Genomic DNA, 20,721 nt, shown 5'->3' with positions numbered 1-20,721 from the left:
TGCGCATGACTAATATACAATTGCATGTTCTGTGTGTGACTTAGAGCGCTGTCTTCCAGCAATTGTTAACAGCATACCCCTCTCAGCAGAGCACTGCCAACGCATGTCTGGTGAATTACGTCTACCAACGCAGTGGAAAACCTATTTTGGCACCCTCCTCTAGAGGAAAGGCAATGTACATGAAGTACTTGATTCCACTACCACATATTGGGCATAAATCAGGTCCTCAGTTTCATAAATGCAGTAATTCTGAGCTAGTTCCAGGGGTTTCGGAGGTACTGCAATCGTGCGTATACATTTGCTTGACAGATGTGTGTGGAAGAGACTGTATTCTGAAAATGGAGTTGGAACAGCATGGCATGTAATTTCACATGTCAAACGCTGCTGCTATGCATTCTATGCATTTCTCTAATTCATCATAAGGTGTTGTTGTTTTATGAATTTTCCGTTGCTGACGATCACTTTTAGGACTGACGATGCGGACATAACAGAATTTCTGAACTGTAATCGGATGTGAACAGTGGGAGCTATATACCTCCGGAAAGCTAATAGTGCTAGATCACAAAGAATCCATATTTTTTTTCCCCGTGTGGAGTAGAAGGTAGTAGTTTTATCATCTTAAAGTTGACCATCATAGTGAATGCAATAGAAAACTTGTAGAGTGAATGTATGCCATATGTTGCAAATAAATTTCCTGCATTGGAGTGTAACAGTCTTTCGTTTCACGCAACTAATATATCGGAAACCACACTGTTTTAAGATTATAGCATGCTTAAGTGCAGAACCATGTAGCCATAAGCTTAAGTGTTAATGTTCTTCGACCATTTCTCTCTGCAAAGTATCTCCTTGGTATGGAATACAAACACTGCAACAATTCTACAGAATTGATAGCACAAGAGATTTACGTAAAATGTTTCAAACTACTTCCGCCTGGGGCTCCTTTATGCATAAATAATGCGTTAGTTCATCTTCTTAATGGCCTCTTATATCACTACGGTACTCTTAAATGTAACACGCTCATATCTACTATACAACAACAAGAAACGCTAAACTCCTCTGCATGCAAGTAGCTACAGAGTACATGTGTAATTGGATGAATGACATGAGCAACATTGGTTGGAACAGTCTTTACAGAACGGCTGTTACGGTATAGGAATGAGAATATTTTTCAATATCACTAGTGTCGGCCAGTACATGCTTGGATCACGCACAAGCAAAATAGCGAAGTGTATTGATTACATGGAACTCAGCTTGTTTTATTCCTTAACGAGACATCAAATGTAGTGGATATAATACCGTCCTACTTTTGGTCACTTTCAAAATTAAATAAGAGGCAGTGTTGCGGGGAGGGTTGGTTAAAGACAGAGGAAGAGTTACGAGACGCATAGGGAGAATTTTGCTCAGGTTCCATAGACGATACGTTTAACGTGGGGGTAGCTCATTTCGAAATAGAGGGTAGAGTGCTAGATCTTTGAATCCCGACTTTATGCTACGATTTCGAGTATACTTTGTGGCTCCCATCCACAGAAGGGGAGAAGCAAATCGTAATAAAATCTTACCGAATTTAAAACAGTGGTTTGGTTAAGGGACGTAGTCTTTGCACCTCCCCTCTGGTGACAGCTATTTCCCACACTAAGATGTGTGATGCAGGCACTGTAACAGGGCTTGCAATACGTCCACGTGTATATGACCATCGCAAGGTAATGTAGTGGGTGGTGTAGCAGTGATACGAAAATTGAGAACTGTGCTGCAGTGACACTGCCTGATAGCATCACGAGATCCACGTGATGAGATGTTCTGTTGACGTGACAGCTTGAAAGTGGTGGTCTGGAATTCGAGTAATTGAGTAAAATTCGTTGAAATTAAGGAAAGCCTGGTAAAATTACGTAAACTGACTGAAAATACGTAAAACTGAACAAAATATGACGAAAAATGTGGAGACATGAGGGTACTTCCTTGCTCGCCTGGGGGTATGAAAATCATTCCATTCCTCCACCGGTGGGATTGACAACTGATGGTGCACACTATCTATGCTTTATGCGTTTAAAGTCCTGCAGAATACCCCCTTATTCCATGTGCAGTTATCCATTTGAAGTCATAAAAATGAAAGATGCAGTCTCCAAAGATCTGTGGGTCAGGATGACTACAGATAAGGAGATCACATATATGGGTGCAATATTCACCACCAATATGAGGAATCAATGCTCTGCGTCTCTTCAAAAACAGAATACCTAGACGCCTGCTAACGTGTCAATGTGGAAGATAAGATTAAAAGTAGTGGTCATCACCATCGGATAGCTTTTTGGAAGAGCTCCACAATGCCTCAAACTCTTCCATTGTCCTTATATTGACATGTCTTCCACATTTTTGTCAATAAGAAACACCACCTCTGTCTTTTATTTCAACCATCCTGTTTATTGTAGCATCATCTTAACTTACACCGCTTGATGTCCAGCTTGCTGTGAGAGCCGATGGATCGAAACGTGTTAATGCTGGTTAAGCACTTGACACAGACCTCGAAGTCATGGTATAAAGACAAAATGTATGAGTGTGTACACAACTGTAGAAATACACTGCTTCGATCTCCACCCACCGAAGTTCTATAAGTCCCTCCAATCCTCAGACGCCATGCTCTCCCTTTTGCTTTCTGCATCTGTTTACGGTCCCTCTCCCCCCACATGGATCCTCTACCATGTCATCAAATTCCCACCCCTCCTAACCTATATTTAACACCTACACATCTCCTCTACCGTCCGCAATAACCCCATTGCCTCGCCTCTGACCACAAACCTTCGTAAACTGCTGCACCTTCACAAATAAATTCCTCCGTCCCTACACCTACACACTCCATATCCTATTCCAACACAACTTCAACCAACTTCCTCTCTCAGACAATAAGATCTTCCCCGATGATTTATCCCTCCTACCAACCTTAATACTTCACCACCTGTCCCATTCCACATCAGGACGTCTCTGTGCTTTTCCTCTCTATCCATCCCCATCCCTTTACTCTTACAGCCACTGCCCTACCATCATGACACGCTATTCCTCACCCTCTGTCTTTCCCAGCGGCTGTATTTTCCTCTATCCTTCTCACCTCCTACCTCTCATCTCCATAGTTTTCCTGTCTAACAAACTCCAGTTTTCCTACCCATACCCCTCAACCCTATGGAATATACACGCTCCTCTAGCAATACCTCTCACCCTGGTGCAGCTACTTCAGATTTTAAGTGACTGTGCAGTGCCTTAATGCTGCTTTAGTGCTTTTTATCCAAAGAATTTCACTTTCCTGCAGTATGTTTTTAAAAAATATATATTTTCTTTGTTTTTAACTGTCCAGCTTTGATTTTTAATTTAAAATAGAGAACAGCCCCAAATATTTTTTTATATTTCTCACTGGAAATTTTTTAATTCACCTCGCTGAAGAGTAGGGAACTGTACAAGAGACAGCCCATCTCCTGCCCATATAGGGTGATGGGGATGAAGTAACAGTGAAGCAGAAAAATAGGTCCACTGGGACTCTGGATCACTGTTCTAATATTATTACGCAACCTTACGTCCCCTCCAGCAGCTATTCACTTCCAGATTGGCAAGAGCTACTCGCTTGCACTTCAGTGATAGATTGCTATCCTATTATTATTACCCATCCTTCCCATATAGAGCTATTGGCAAAAATGTCTGGAGCAACTCTGCGCGCTAGTCTAATATCAACAATATACATCGAGCGATCACTGATGAGACACTCTCTAGTGCTTGATCAGTGTGCAACTACCCATCCCCAACTCCCGTACCTCACACCCAGAGTAAAAAATTAGGATTTTCCTGCAGTTTTAAAATTTCTCGCCAATTGGAGGGTCAAGTTGAACTGCACCAGTATTCTGGATCGGCCATCTTGGATTGTGACATTATAGTTAGACTTTGTCAGTATTCCAAAGAAGATGAAGTAAAGAGAGTACCCAACCTTCTTCCACACCAGCAATACGCAAATTGAATTTTTATAAATATAGCATACATAATTATTAATTGTTATTGTGTCCTCTGCAATACAATGTTATTAGCATTTGAATTTACAGCCAAAATTCGAATTTACCACGCAATTTTGAATTTACCACAGATTTTTTCATTTACCGCCGATTTTTGTATTTCCTGTAAATAGGGGGGGGGGGGGGGGGAGGGGAGAGGAGGGACACTCCGATAGGCTGCGTATTTCTCAGAGGGGATAAGGCAATTAATTGAACTTAATTAATTACTCAATTAATTTGATATGAAAAGTGTGTGCTTGTATCAGCACTGGGGAGGGCGGTTGGGGATTTTCCAGGGGGGTGGGCGGGAGGGGAGAGGAAGTGGGAGTGGGGAGGGGTTTCTCCGAAGGATGGATTAACCCCAGAGGGTCATAAATCAATTAGTGTAACAATAAGTTAAGGGAAGCGGTAATTAATTCATCAGTTTAATTATTTAGCATATGAATTTGATATCAAAATAGCGCCCAAACGATCTTTTGTTTGCAGATTATCAAACTATTTATTCCATGATAATTACACGAGAGACAAAAGATTTTTAAAAAATGTGCCGTTAAGTGTCAGCACAGAAAACACAGTTGTTTCCAGAGTCCAGGCGATTAGCGCCATCTGTGAAGATTGACAACTGAACTTAAACATTAATAAATGCAGTGTAATGTGCGCAAAAAGATGAAAAGGTCTAATATCAATCACAGGAATCGGTCAAAACCACTAGGTTACTAAAAATCACTAGGTTGCTAAGAGTTTCTGTCAGGAATAATATAAGGTAAACCTATTCGCTTACAGATGTATTGAAGAATTCCTAAGGCCTTCCTACAACATGAAGTAAAAGCAGTGGTGGACGAGGAGATGGTCGAGTTTTGTGATGTCTCAACGTGGAATTTCACGTTCCTCAGCATTCTCAGGTGCGAAAGATTGTATAAGACATGTCGGATTTTTACCTCGTGAAGAGGAACGTGACCAATGAGAGGCGATATCTCGTTCTGTGTCGCAAGCCATAGTGGATTCCGTCATTTAGCGTTGGTTGGTTTTATATTAAAACTTGCGTCTTGTGAAAGCAACAACACTTTGACAGTCACTCGAAAAGATCTCGTTTTTGAATCGATTTTTTGTAATAAAAGACAGAAAACGTTATATTGGTGGTTAAAAAATCATCGTATTTAGACGTTATCGTATCATAGCTTGCTCCTTAATAAAGTATGCCATTTCAAAGCAAACGCGCATTCCAGTTTCATTGAAAAAGGTTCGTTTTTGTTACGATTTGTTTTAATTAAATTCCAGTTAATGATGTATCAGCAGTGAAGACTTCAGGTTGTCGTAACATCGAAGAAAAATACATTCAACACCCAAGTTCGCTGTAGTGTAGTGGACAGGGGTGCACAGTGGTGAAGTTGACTGCGGCTAGTTTGTGTCCTACTTTACCCATTTTACATGTTCTAAAAATCCTGGTACTGAATACAGGCAGTATTGTAGCAAGAAAGACCTTAGTGTCTACATGTACATACATACTCCGCAATCCACCATACGGTGCGTGGCGGAGGGTACCTCGTACCACCATAGCATCTTCTCTCCCTGTTCCACTCCCAAACAGAACGAAGGAAAAATGACTGCCCATATGCCTCTGTACGAGCCCTAATCTCTCTTATCTTTGTGGTCTTTCCGCGAAATAAAAGTTGGCGGCAGTAAAATTGTACTGCAGTCAGCCTCAAATGCTGGTTCTCTAAATTTCCTCAGTAGCGATTCACGAAAACATCGTCTCCTTTACTCCAGAGACTCCCACCCGAGTTCCTGTGCATTTCCGTAACACTCGCGTGATGATCAAACCTACCAGTAACAAATCTAGCAGCTCGACTCTGAATTGCTTCTATGTCCTCCCTCAACCCGACCTGATAGGGATCCCAAACGCTCGAGGAGTCCTCAAGAATAGGTCGTATCAGTGTTTTATAAGCTGTCTCCTTTACAGATGAACCACATCTTCCCAAAATTCTACCAATGAACCGAAGACGACTATCCGCCTTCCCCACAACTGCCATTACATGCTTGTCCCACTTCATGTCGCTCTGCAATGTTACGCCCAAATATTTAATCGACGTGACTGTGTCAAGCGCTACACTACTAATGGAGTATTCAAACATTACGGGATTCTTTTTCCTATTCATCTGCATTAATTTAGGTCCGCAGCTCGTGGTCGTGCGGTAGCGTTCTCGCTTCCCACGCCCGGGTTCCCGGGTTCGATTCCCGGCGGGGGGCAGGGATTTTCTCTGCCTCGTGATGACTGGGTGTTGTGTGATGTCCTTAGGTTAGTTAGGTTTAAGTAGTTCTAAGTTCTAGGGGACTGATGACCGTAGATGTTGAGTCCCATAGTGCTCAGAGCCATTTGAACCATTTTTGCATTAATTTACATTTATCTATATTTAGAGTTAGCTGCCATTCTTTACACCAATCACAAATCCTGTCCAAGTCATCTTGTATCCTCCTACAGTCACTCAACGACGACACCTTCCCGTACACCACAGCATCATCAGCAAACAGCCGCACATTGCTATCCACCCTATCCAAAAGATCATTTATGTAGATAGAAAACAACAGCGGACCTACCACACTCCCCTGGGGCACTCCAGATGATACCCTCACCTCCGATGAACACTCACCATCGAGGACAACGTACTGGGTTCTATTACTTAACAAGTCTTCGAGCCACTCCCATATTTGGGAACCAAACCCATATGCTCGTACCTTAGTTAAGAGTCTGCAGTGGGGCACCGAGTCAAACGCTTTCAGGAAGTCGAGGAATATGGCATCCGTCTGATACCCTGCATCCATGGTTCGCAAGATATCACGTGAAAAAAGGGTGAGTTGCGTTTCGCAGGAGCGATGCTTTTTAAAGCCGTGCTGATGCATGGACAGCAACCTCTCTGTCTCAAAGAAATTCATTATATTAAAACTGAGAATATATTCGAGAATCCTGCAACAAACCGATGTTAAGGATATTGGTCTGTAATTTTGAGGATCCGTCCTTCTACCCTTCTTATATACAGGCGTCACCTGCTCTTTTTTCCAGTCGCTCGGGACTTTACGTTGGGCAAGAGAATCGCTATAAATGCAAGCTAAGTAAGGAGCCAGTGCAGTAGAGTACTCTCTGTAAAACCGAATTGGATTCCCATCAGGACCTGGCGATTTATTTATTTTCAACCCATTCAGCTGCTTCAGTGTGAAAATAATAAAAATTATTTAATCTTATGAGGAAATTATTGTAAATTCTTGTCCCGCTATTTGTAATGTATGTTTTGAAAGGTGACGTCATTACTAACTGGACATGCAACTTCCCTTTCTTACTCATTTCATTTTCATGGATAGTGAACTTTTTATTTATGTACAGTACGGACAGAACGAAATAACTAACATGTGGACAAAAAGGAATGCGCTTTTTAATAGAGCTAAAGTAGAAAGTTTAAACGTGGCCGTTTTCATAAATAAACTGCGTGAACTGCGAGAGAGATACAACCGAAAACTGCCGCTGGAGGGAGTCGCAGCCGCAAATCATGGTGAGGATCCTATTCTGTGTGACACACGCGAGAGAGCGCTTTCACAACTCGTTTTCGATAGGTTCTTGAGTGCTGCTTGGGAAGCTCACCATCACCACACTGAATTAATGGAGGAGGTAGAAAAGACTCAAAACTGAACAGTAATATTCCTCTCGATTTTCCTTAATCAACGTGAGAGTGTTACATATATACTGAACGAACCGCAGTAGGAGACGTCACATGAAGAAGGTTGTGCTGCGTGGCGGATCTTGCTCCAAAAGACCGGTGAATCGTGAAGCATATTACTTGTTTCAAAACACATCTCGCATAACGACAAAAGCGATAAAACTTGAAAATTCCGGTTCATATAGAAAGATAATGGCAGTGTTTCTTCAAATATGTCATCCGCAAACGGATTAGAAAGGAGGGAAAATGATGTTGTCATATTTTGTACCCTCGACAAATCTCAGTGTGATTGGCTGCTGTAGTACACACGTAGGCGTAGGATCGATGTACGGTGCAGTTTGTTTTATTACGAGATATTTACTGAAGTTCGTGAAATATGCTTTTCATTCAGGTATATTCCCGTTGTGTGGCAGGAAAGGGCAAATTTCACTAATGTATGCCTCTAGAAACTTAAACAACGCTGGCCTGGGTGGCCGAGCGGTTCTAGGCGCTACAGTCTGGAACCGTGCGACCGCTACCGTCGCAGGTTCGAATGGTTTAAGTAGTTCTAAGTTCTAGGGGACTGATGACCTCAGAAGTTAAGTCCCATAGTGCTCAGAGCCATTTGAACCATTTGAACTTAAACAACTGAAAAATCTCGCCAGTGTTGCTGTATTTCTACGTTCCCAAGACGGTTCAGCCTCGTACGAAACGGATTCTTACCGCGTGGAGTTGCTCAAAGATCTGGCTCTTCACTAGTGTCAATTCAGTTCCAGGTCCAGCCACCAAGATCTGCTGGTGGCGTTCCTAAGCTGCTGAAGTTTAATGGAGAGATGGTTCCCTTGAAAGGGGTACGGCCAGTTTCCTGCTCCACACTTGCCCAGTCCAAGCTTGTGCTTTACCTGTAATGACATTGTCGTCGATGGGAAGTTAAACCCTAACTTACTTCCTTCCAAGTACGTCCTTTGCCTTTCTGAAGAGGAGTTGGTTACTTTGAGATGGGACTAAAGTTCGTGACGTATTTCAGCGCCGCTGTCGGCGTACACGGTTCCGCAGCAGCAGACGGTGGACGTGGGGCGGCCCGCGCAGCTCAACTGCTCCACCGCCGGCCACCCCCAGCTGGCCGTCTCCTGGCTCAAGGACGGCCGGCCGCTGCGCACCTCGGCCAGGGTGGCGCTGCTCTCGCCGCAGGTGAGTCAGTGCTCACCGCTTCTCACCGCGCTGCGCCTCTCCCAGCTGTTAACGGCGGGAAAGCCCGACAAAAGCGACACCCGTTGTGAGGGCTACTGCGCGCGCCATTGCTCCACAGCTTATTGTGCTGCGCTCAGGTACTGAGGAACTGCGTTCTGTGGTCAACTTCAAATCACTTCAATAAAATAATTCTGGATGAGTAAAACTGACGTTTTGCTCACATTTGCAGTAGACATCCTCTGGATCTCGTGCTGTAGTGTGATGTTGGGTGTCCACTTATATTTCATCATAACCCAAATGCCGGGAAGGCGTACACGAAATAAAAAAATGCTTAGATGACATACGGTGGAAGGATTTGGAGGCTTTATTGAATTGGATTCCGGTGTTGAAAGTAGTGGGAATCTACTGTGGTCTGTTGCCCCATTCAGTATTTGTGACGACTGGCAGGTGTCGACACTGTTTTCCTAAGGCAGCACAGTGGACGTGCAGCGGCAGTTTCTTGATGGCACCGCGGGTGTGTCTTATTGATATAGCGAAGTATAGGTCCTGTTGGCTGGCTGCCACGACGGCGAAATCCTGTAATCATCCAGGACGGGTATTTCAATAAGTCAGTGAGATCCTCCATCTTGCACTTCTTCGTACCTGACTGCTTTGCAAGTATACAAGTTTTGCCGAATTTTATGATCTCGCTGCCCTCTTTCTCGTATTCAGCCACAACCAATTTCTTCTCCTACCTGATTCGAATGTGCTCCCGGATGTACTTTGCTTCTGGCGTCCCAGTTTCAGCGATGTATACTAAACTGTAAATGCTCTGTGACTAGGGCCTCCCGCCGGGTAGGCCGTTCGCCGGGTGCAAGTCTTTGGATTTGACTCCACTTCGGCGACTTGCGCGTCGATGGGGATGAAATAATTTTGATTAGGACAACACAACACCCAGTCACTGAGCGGAGAAAATTTCCTACCCAGCCGGCAATCGAACCCGGGCCCTTAGGATTGACATTCTATCGCGCTGACCACTCAGCTACCGGGGGTGGACGCCGATGTACACTGCTCCACACATACAGCCCCCTCGCACCCGCCAACTGTGTGCACAGCGCCGGCCGCGGTGGCCGAGTTCTAGGCGCTCCAGTCTAGGCGCTCCAGTCCGGAACCGTGCTGCTGCTACCGTTGCAGTTTCGAATCCTGCCTCGGTCATGGATGTGTGTGATGTCCTTAGGTTTGTTCAAATGTTCAAATGGCTCTGAGCACTATGAGACTTAACATCTGAGGTCATCAGTCCTCTACAACTTAGAACTACTTAAATCTAACTAACGTAAGGACATCACACACATCCATGCCCGAGGCAGGATTCGAACCTGCGACCGTAGCAGTCGCGCGATTCCGGACTGAAGCGCCTAGAACCGCTCGGCCATCGCGGCCGGCTCCTTAGGTTTAAGTAGTTCTGAGTCTAGGGGACTGATGACCTCAGATGTTGAGTCCCATAGTGCTCAGAGCCATATTTTTGTGTGCAGAGCATCTGTATACTCCCTGCCTCTCTCTCTCTCTCTCTCTCTCTCTCTCTCTCCCTCTCTCCCTCTCTGCCCCCCCCCCTCTCTCTCTCTCTCCGCCTCTCCATTTGGTCAGCCGATTCCGGCACTATGAACTAAACACGCCAATTTCTTCTGCCATGCACTTTCTACCGCAGACTTTCCAGTTTTGAATACATTATTCTGTGAAGCCATCGAGAACGATCTCAACTTTTCCCGCCTTGTTACCCTTGTGCGTTCGGTCTTCACCAGTATTAACGTCTTTTCCAGCGGATCACGTTTCTTCATAATGTGCTCACAGTAGTTCAGTTTTCGTTTGAGTACCAGATCTTCCAAACAGCAGTCTGGTTTTGTTTGCTCTAATACAGACCTGTTTATTCTCTTGCGGTCCATAGACTCCGACGAGTTCCCTCCAACACCACAGTTCAAAGCTGTTTGTTTTGCGTCGTTCAGCCTTTCTTATGGTTCAGGTCTCACATCTGTATAACACAACTGGAAATACCATAGCCCTTGCTACACGTATTTTGTTATTAATGTCTCTACTCCGTAAAACTGATAGCATTTTATCCATGTCGGGCTTGTCATTTGTCACACTTATTTGTGACCATCGCTGTACTTATCAGTTTGGGGATACAGGCATTGGCCATATTTTGTAAGCACATCTCTTACATGTACTACCATGCCCACTTGAGAGGCCATGACGAAATCTTACAGGACCCTAGACGAATCAGTTCAGCAGCAGGTCCAGAGAAAGGCCTTCCAACTGTAACCAAAACTTTGGTTTCGTTAACCCTGATAGTTATTTTACAATATGACGCGACTCTACACACATAAAACATTTGCCTTAACTGAATCTAGCACTTAAAAACAAATTCACTAAAATGGCTATCAGGCAAGTCTGGACAAGTTCTGTGCTTTTAGTGAGTGCTCGCGGTCCTGAAGTGCAACCATGCTTAACCAATACTCCGGGTTTGCCCTGACTCCCTGCTACTTGAAGGTGACAAGTCAGTTACTTCCTTGATCGTGCACTTAACCATAACTGACCCCTGATCTAGGAGCAGGAGTGTGGTTGGAAGAGACGCTCACGTGGTGCACTGTTAGGGCAGTCTACGAAGCCGCTAACTGGTATCCACAAAAAATATTTTATTTTGTACCGTTTCTTTCATTGGGTCATGTTATTATAACGGAGCAGGTGAAACGTTTTCTCATCCAAGCGCATTGTGCCATGGTTGAGCTTCAGTATACAATGCGTAGCTAACGACGAACATAACTTCGATCACTGTGTTTCCCAGTCTCGCAGAATGGTCGCTTCTCGATAACATTTGCTTCATCCCCACTGTATTAAGGTACACTTTCGTTTCATAGACGTCTATGGAGCACCACAAACCTTACTAAAGTTCAGACATCATGCTCGAAGCGTTCACAGATATCGTGCAAATTTCTGTCAGTTCTTCTCCACTTGATGGATACTGTTTACTGGGTTCAAGTTCTTAATTCTTGCCCAAGAGTTTCTACTCGATGTACCCCTTTCGTAAATAAATTACTATCTCTTTTTCGAAACTGTTCGTAAGTCACTACCTAATCCTTGCCCTCTGTTTATCCGTTTGTCTGCCACGAAACACAAGAGCTTCAGGTATTTTGGGTAGTCTGTGTGTGTATTTACTGCTCATGCCATTGTACAGCACCCCCGGAGGGTACTTCGTGTCAGTGACTCCCAATTTATTTCCGATTTTATTCGTGTATTTAGAGAGGTAAAAATGGCTGCCTACATACCCCGGTACGCGCTCTATTGTCTCTCATCCTCGTACCCCAAACGCGAGACATCTGGTGGTTGCAGCAGAACTGCCATGCGGTTCTCGAATACTGCTTCTCTACGTTTATCCAACAGAGTTTCACTTAAACTTCGCTTCTTTTCTTCCAAAGCTTCCCATTTATGTTCCCTTGGAATGTCTGTTGCACTTTCGTGTAGGCGATATCAAAGTGCTACGATCCTACGATAGCGTCTCTGAATTCGCTCGATTTTTGCTATCGTCCAACTAGGTAAAGGCTCTGAGGACTGAAGCAGTACGCTAGGATTACCTGCACTGGTGTCGTGTATGAGATATTCTTTAACAACGCACCACACTTTCTTATACCCCATCCAGCAAACATAAGTTCTTTATTCACCTACTTCACTACAGATTTCATGTGTTTGGTCCATTTCATATAGCTTCTTAGTACCACCCGAAAATATTTGTAGGATCTGACATAATCCACATTATCGCTATTGATCTTGTAGTCAGATGATGTCCAATGGAAATACCGTGGGCTTACTGCAAAAACCCACAAACTCCGCTTTATCTAGTTTCGAGAAAAATGGATTTTTATATTCCTTAGTGAGCCATACATAATTAAATCAACAAATGAATTGTTGCAATGCAATAACTAACTAATGGCGACATCAAGTAAAGGTTAATGCATAAATAGCTTGTTAATGCTTTACAACTTTTTATTAATTAACATGAAATACAAATATTTCATCACATAATTGGTTTTGATAGTCAACATAGTAATTATTTATCGACTTGAGCAAAGTTACATAAAAAACACATACTGAATAATTTGAATCACAATAATGAGTCATTTTATAATATCACTTAACAATTGAAAAACACTGTGGAAGTTTCTTTTCTTCTCCACTCTATACATCTGCTTCGCTGCTGTCGCTGTCTTCTACACCTGGCTCAGGAACTGTGTCAATGGATGCAGCTGATGAAGGAAGAGATTTAGACCAAGAGTAAAATTCTTCAAGAATGACACAATTTTTACATAACTGTATCAGGCAGTTCTTTTTCTTTTTGCTTTTTGACAGAATGTTGCGATAAAGATCTTCTAAGTGAATATTTGCCATATTTAAAGGACGTCCTTTTCCAAATGTATGTATTTCTCTATGATCTGATGTGCGGTCGTATTCGATCACTCCTTTCTTTTTCTTTTTGCTTTTTGACAGAATGTTGCGATAAAGATCTTCTAAGTGAATATTTGCCATATTTAAAGGACGTCCTTTTCCAAATGTATGTATTTCTCTATGATCTGATGTGCGGTCGTATTCGATCACTCCTGGATTGATTTTCTAGTAGCGAAAACATTTCGCTTTTAGCCACTTAACTTTATTTCCGTGAATGTCAGAACTTTTGTTTTTAATGATAGATGCTGAAAGTGTAGATAATTCCATGAATTCTACATTTTTCATTTCATGTACTGCATAAGTAGAACTTTTCTTGTTTCGAACTTTTTTAGATCTTGCAAGTCTGAATATATTAAGCCAATTCTGAATAGTATAAACAGGTACATATTTTTTCGCACACTCAATTGCATTGTGCATGCTATCCACTTCCATGAAGTGGACAACAAATTTCTAAATTTGTTGTCTGAACAAAGTGCGGAAACAACGCAGCTACGTTTTGATTCCTATTTTGACCGCCACAGGTGTCAGATAAAAACTAAATGTGCTTTACACCTGGACGAAGCTGTTTAATATACTTTGTAATGCAGGAACCAATTTCAGAGCTACCTCTCTTTCCGTTTAGCTCAGTCCAAGCGTAGCAGAATGCATCATGTGGCTCAGATAGTTCGTAGACAGTTAAATTGTATGTACAGATTTTCAGGCTGTAGTACATTGGGCTGACATCACTAGTAGGTATATGCAATACAGATTGCAAATCAAATGTGGAACAAAAAAATGGTTCAAATGGCTGTGAGCACTATGGGACTCAACTGCTGAGGTCATAAGTCCCATAGAACTTAGAACTACTTAAACCTGACTAACCTAAGGACAACACACACATCCATGCCCGAGGCAGGATTCGAACCTGCGACCGTAGCGGTCGCGCGGTTCCAGACTGTAGCGCCAGAACCGCTCGGCCACCAGCGGCCGGCAAATGTGGAACACATAAATGTCTTTTCTACCTTACATTTTTCTTTATCAGTGGCTTTTGCTTGGTTCCATTCATTTTCCTTGCAATATGCTCATTATACTCTGCTTTTAAAGCTTTCTTTTCTTCATTACTTTTTGATTTCTAATAACCCACACATTTTTGACACTGATCTTTTTTTGGCTTATAAAAGGCCAGATTATAGTCCTGACAAAATATTCTTCTATAAGTTATTTCGCTGACTGGTTCGGAATCCTTACATTCTTCTTTGTGTAGACTATACATTTTGGATATACTTAGTTTGGAGTCTAAATACAGCCGTTTTGTGGATTTCCTTGAGTAGTGAGATTACATTGTAGGAAACTTTTCTATGTGGTCTTTAACTTTCTGCACTTCAGTAGGTTTAGTTTTATTGTGAGGAATTCCTTTGCCTCTCTTATTACTTCCTACAAACAGTCCACTCTAGTCTTTTCTCTTATATGCAGTGCCTATTACATCAGCCGAAATACAAAGAGTTTTAATAAAGAATTTCTTACATACTCTGACTTTTTTATTGTCTTTGTTCAGGTAGTATACCTTAGAATCTTCACATATTTTCAGTGGCTGAGTAATACTTCGTCTCTGTGCTAGAGTTAAACTCAGTGTGTTGCAAAGAATAAAATCCTTTTGCCTTGTATAATCACACTCCCAGAAGCTTCTACAAATAGAGTACCTAATTTCATCAGGGAAATTTTTGTTGCACTTACATCTACATCTTTCACAGTCAACTACCTCTGGCGTTTTGTTTTCAGTTTTACACTTCTTAATTACAATCTTCTTCCAATTTTTAGGATCACTTTTCTTCCATCTTGATCGTTTACCACTAGTAGTTTCCTTTACAGCACTGATTTCTATGCTCAGGAGATTCGTACTATCTGTATCACTCGAATCTGTTTCGTAGTTAGGATCCTTGATGGAGCAATCTGAGTCAAAATCAACCACCTCCACACTTTGACTGATACTTTCACTTCCACTGTGAACTTACCTTATACAGTTCTTGCTTCGGTTTATCTTCCCCAATTGACTCTATGAGGACTTCATTGAATACTCTGCGTGCATCATGAACTCTGTTTCCAGTTGACACACTTGGAGATACACATTCATTACCGTAAAGTAAAAATATCAAATAAAATAAATTTATTAATTTTAACATGTCAGTATACTGTAACAGTACAGTTCACGTTTACAGTATTATATTATTCTATTGCTTACCTCCAATACCATCTGCTGTGAGTATCGTTTTCTTGGTCAATCACACAGTCGGGGCACTTCCTGAATACATTTTAGAGTTAAACACACTTTAGGCAAACAGGAAAATGCTACCGCACTCACTGAACTAATAGCAGCTATTGCGACAATAGACTCTTATTCAAGCGAACTGAAATAATCGAAAAACTGAAGAAATTGACAATAATGCTGTTCTTGCATTGTTCACGTATTGTAGTGTAGTATAATGGTATTATTACAGCCTATGTGGAATCATGTTCATTGTTGTTGGTTGTTGGAAATACGATACACAGATTTGCCACAGTCTGATAAACGAAGCTGATGTAAGAGATACAAGCTTGCACAGTCGACTTATAAAATTTAAATCCAGTAAGTTGTGGTTTCTTTTTCTGCTGAAATCCATTAATTAAACTTGAAGGATTCTCGTTGTTCAAATTATTTCATCATGCACATTGAAGGGTACTGGAAAAATCATTCAAGCGCACCTGAATAATTTTTACTGTACAAAACAATCACTTATGTACTTAGTGGAATCTTGGCATATCTCTCTAATTCCTTAGAGTGATAAATGCTCTTAACTGGTTTCTCCAGACGAAAGATATTCGTTTACTGATACCGTCTGTGTACATAACTCGAAAATGTCAAAAATTGGAGTTAACGAGTTTTTGCAGTAAGCACACGATATACTAGCCTTGGTCACGACCAGTACCACGCAGTACCATGTGGCCTCCTGGTATATTCCGAACAATGAGACCTGTCGAAAACGATGCGTAGGACCCAGTCGCCATGTATTACACTTTGAAACAATCAGACCTGTCAGAAACAAAATGCAGCATCCTTTCGTCTCCTATTTCGTTCTGAAACAAACTAATATGTCAAAAACAATACACAGTGCCCTATCGTCTCCTACTACATTCCGAAACATAATGATGATGTTCCGTACGCAAAATGATGAGATGAAAAATAAAAATTATGCTGGTGACGAAGACTAGCGCATTTACATTCATTGCTAAAGATGGTCGTAGATCTCCTAAGCGACTTCATGTCAAAAGTGATAAAACAGATGGTATCAGATTCTTTCTCTTTTTTAAACCAGAGGATGAAAGAAAAAGAGGAAAGATAAGGGTTTAACGCCCTGTTGTCAGATTACGGCGTTAACCAGTAACAAATATGTGGTTAACGACCTATACAAACCTTTGAAAGTGAAGATCTTGTAGTAACTGAATGTAAGATAAATTTTATAAAAATATTTACCATGCTATGTTTATTAAGATAGATTGATGTTGTATGATGTTTCTGTAGGGGCAGTTTGTTACCGAAGTCAATACTTGTAACTTTCAGTATGTGAACAAGAATCTAATGTTCCCCATTTTTATTTATATGCTGTGTGATGATTTTTTGTAACTTTCAGTATGTGAACAAGAATCTAATGTTCCCCATTTTTATTTATATGCTGTGTGATGATTTTTTGGTATTATTCTTTTTCGCCTGTGGCTACAAAGATGGTTTTTAGGGCGGGGATGTAAAGGATCCGTGATCCCATGAACATAGATATTAGTATCCGACACCCAGGTCGATTGTAGGCAGGAGTCGATTGTCGAGTGCTGCAGGTGGCAGTGAGACTAGTGTCGAGTGAGTAGTGGTACTGGAGAGACGGGCAAGAGTGGTGGTCGAGTGAGTAGTAAACAGCAAATTCAACGGAGTATGACAAATGAGCGCGTCCCCCTGATCTTCGTGGGGTTGAGCCTCATCAATACCGATTTGCGAGTGATATGGAAACTAAAGTGACAAGTGCCGAATTACGTGTGTCCCGTCAACCGTGTCAGCCAGCAACAACCATGGATTGCAGTGAGGATAAATGTGAATGTTAACCATCATCATTGTGTGTGACGAAGTACTTGAAATCAGCAACCAATAAAAAGATATAACCGTAATTAAACGTGTAAGGCGAAGGTAGCAACTGCCTCAGAATTTGTGTGTTCGTAGAAAATACCATACAATTTGTACATCGCAACCTTTATGGTCTTTAATAATAGACAAACTTTCAATCATTAACTATTCCGTCTCAGAACAGCCGCACTCGGTTGAAATACCTCCGAAACCACAAGAGAAAAACCGATAGCTTTTCATCCATTAAGCACACGGTCATATAATGATAATAATTAACTGTTTGGCGGCTTCGGTAATTCGCGCAAAACCCAGTTAGGACCAATCGTGGGTGTTTCAACGTGCACACTTCTACACTGATAAACATAAAGATAAATAACGAAACAATTGTTTTCCCGTTTATCATGCCACGGTGTAAACTCTTACCTCCAACGCAATTAGAGGCGGCTGTGAAAGGGGGATAATGACGACTGCTGTGTGGAATGAGGCAACCGTCATATCTCGGTAGCAGGACGACTTCACTGAAGGCCTGGACTGAATAGAGAGCAGCCATTCGCTGACAGATGGGAAAGCATGAAACTGTCAGTCCAAAAGCAAAACGGCATCACTTGTTCTTGCATCCACAGTGGTGGAGACGAGCAGGAGGTGGTTTTGGAAGCATGTCTGGTTCCTGAAGAACAACAAGCCTCCACTGCATTGCATCAAATACCGTGGGAAGTCCTACACTAAAGTTCGGAAAAATCGTACATTGCAAAGCTGAGCTGCTCATATGTAGCGTATTTGTAGATACTCGTATTTCTTATTTGTTCTTTATGATTTTTTTACACCTAGTTCTACTGTTCCTACAATGTATCTAACATTAAGGGATAAATGGTTTGCATTAATGTATTTTTTTTCATACTGGAGAATAGTTTGGTACCGGCAGAATGTCAAAGGGGCCTTTTGGTGAGCAGAATGTATGACAACTAAGAACATTTCAGTAGTCTTACCCACAAATATGTCACGGGAGGCAGGAATGGGGGAATGAGGGCGGGGTGAGGGGTTTGGGAGGGGAAGGCTAAAGAGAACGACAGGCATTTACACGACAGGCATTTACAAGAACCATTGTATTGCATTGCTTGTGAGGTGATTGATGTATGATGCATTAGGATAGGAGGAAGGCAGTCTCGATGTCTACAACACAAAGGGAACGTTATTTCTCACACAAATGAAGCTCATTCGCGTGTGAACAATGGAAGATGAATTCTGCTGACGTTTATTTCTCTTCCTTGGAATGCTACACAAAGAGATAACGAGCTTGTGTTATACACTCAGCTATGATTCCGCACAATGATTCGGCGTTTCTCTATGGAGGTTCGTACTTCCGATGAGTCGCGGGCATGTGGTTTTGGCCCTAAACAGAAGCAGCAGTTGTCGCAGTGGATGGCTGGCTCTGAGCACTATGGGACTCAACTGCTGTGGTCATAAGTCCCCTAGAACTTAGAACTACTTAAACCTAACTAACCTAAGGACAGCACACAACATCCAGCCATCACGAGGCAGAGAAAATCCCTGACCCCGCCGGGAATCGAACCCGGGAACCCGGGCGTGGGAAGCGAGAACGCTACCGCACGACCACGAGATGCGGGCGCAGCGGATGACGCCGCTGTTTAAGTATCTGAGCATCTTGTGTGCCTGCAGTAACAATGTCAGTCATGACAGAGTAGTGCTTAAGTTATTTTCCTATATTTCTAGAGTCGTCCATCAACTCTTTGTTCCACCTGCCCAGACTGTCATGGAAAACTTGTACTGCGGAAATGTCAGGAAACTGAGGAAGAATTTTGAGCATGTACTACCAGAGATCTGGAAGAACTGCTTGCTTCAACACGACAACGTGCCATCACGCACCTTACCAATTCTTAGTGAATTTCCTTTAAGAGAGCAGAACAAGACCTGGTCCCTCGCAGCTTCTCTCTCTTCCTTGCTGACAAGGCCACGTCAAAGATTATTTGAACACACGGCACCGACAGTACTTCCCAGTACTTTGAGGAACTTAAAAATCGCTGAAATCACATAACATTGATGAATATTGCTTTCAAAACAGCTGTTACCGTCTTTTAGCACCGTTCACAATTATTCGACACGAATACATTTGTTTTGCATGTTGCTTCAATGGTTTTCCCACTTTTACAATAGCTATTTTATTTCCGTTATATAATTTGGACTAACTGTTGTTTTGCATACTCACTTTATGCAGAAACACTTTTAATGAACTTTTGTAGAAGGTAACAAATTTAATTCGTTTTCGTGGATGAAAAACGATAAATTGTGCTTTCTTAATTTATGACATGGATGCGTATCACTGTAGTCGTATACCGTAATGCGTGGGAAGCTGCAAGAGTTAAATTTCATCCAGCAGTGGATGTCAAATGTCTGGCAATAGTGAAGGTGTCCTGCGACTCTCTGGCACAGTTTTGTTACAGATATGCAAACAGCAGAGGAATTGCGGCTTGGTAGTCAAATTCGATATCATGCTCCCTACGCCAATGCTATAGATTTATTCGAGTCAGGAAGACCATCGCTAGGCAAGCATAGCTATTTGTTCTTGGTAAGTAGTCGAGATGTAACCTGTGTTTCTTTTCCTGTAGTTTGGCATTCATCAACTCACACATAGAGTGATATATGAACACAGATTTCAAATTTAAGCTCATTATTTGTTCTTGGAAATGATTAGAAACAGTCTCCTAATGGATTTCGGAACATGGAACGACAGTGACCACTCAAATCCACAGCCGTTGGAGACGGAAAACGGGCTTCATATAGGATGTATGTCTTCCGAAGGTAGATCCATCTCCTCAAACAGCTCACTTGACGTGAAAAACAGAGATAAGATCTAGCTCCCGTCTGCTGCAAAGACTGCAGTAAAAAGTAGCATCATACACTTTGAGCCATAGTAAACTGATAGCACATTACTTGATACAAAGAACTGAGTTCGGATCAATTATATTTTTCATTTTGTTCTAGACGCTTGAATGCGAAATATGGTAGAATAAAGCAAAATCATAAGACCAGCCGACATTTTTAGTACTTTTTATTACAAGAGCATTGTTTCAACATTAAAGGCCTAACAAATTCCACTAAGCCCTCGAGAAGGACTCTCATCTTTTCAGGAGGAACAGTGTGACTTGACCAAAATTTCCCCGCATATCTCAAGCTACTGAAATGGAACCCACGAAATCTTCCACTGTAT

The 20,721-nt window shown here is 42.1% G+C and overlaps 1 protein-coding gene across 1 annotated transcript in view; it reads left to right on the top strand.

The window, feature by feature from the left end:
* The window catches only part of LOC126235647 (Down syndrome cell adhesion molecule-like protein Dscam2), a 192,965-nt gene that overhangs the window by 132,764 nt on the left and 39,480 nt on the right, over positions 1-20,721 (top strand). The window contains exon 7 of the mRNA XM_049944361.1: positions 8,736-8,899. Coding sequence (XP_049800318.1) covers positions 8,736-8,899 — 164 coding nt within the window. The remainder of the gene's footprint in view (positions 1-8,735; positions 8,900-20,721) is intronic.

Source organism: Schistocerca nitens, chromosome 2 (genome assembly GCF_023898315.1).
Source record: "Schistocerca nitens isolate TAMUIC-IGC-003100 chromosome 2, iqSchNite1.1, whole genome shotgun sequence".
Taxonomy (NCBI): domain Eukaryota; kingdom Metazoa; phylum Arthropoda; class Insecta; order Orthoptera; family Acrididae; genus Schistocerca; species Schistocerca nitens.
This window is presented reverse-complemented; position numbering and strand designations above follow the sequence as displayed.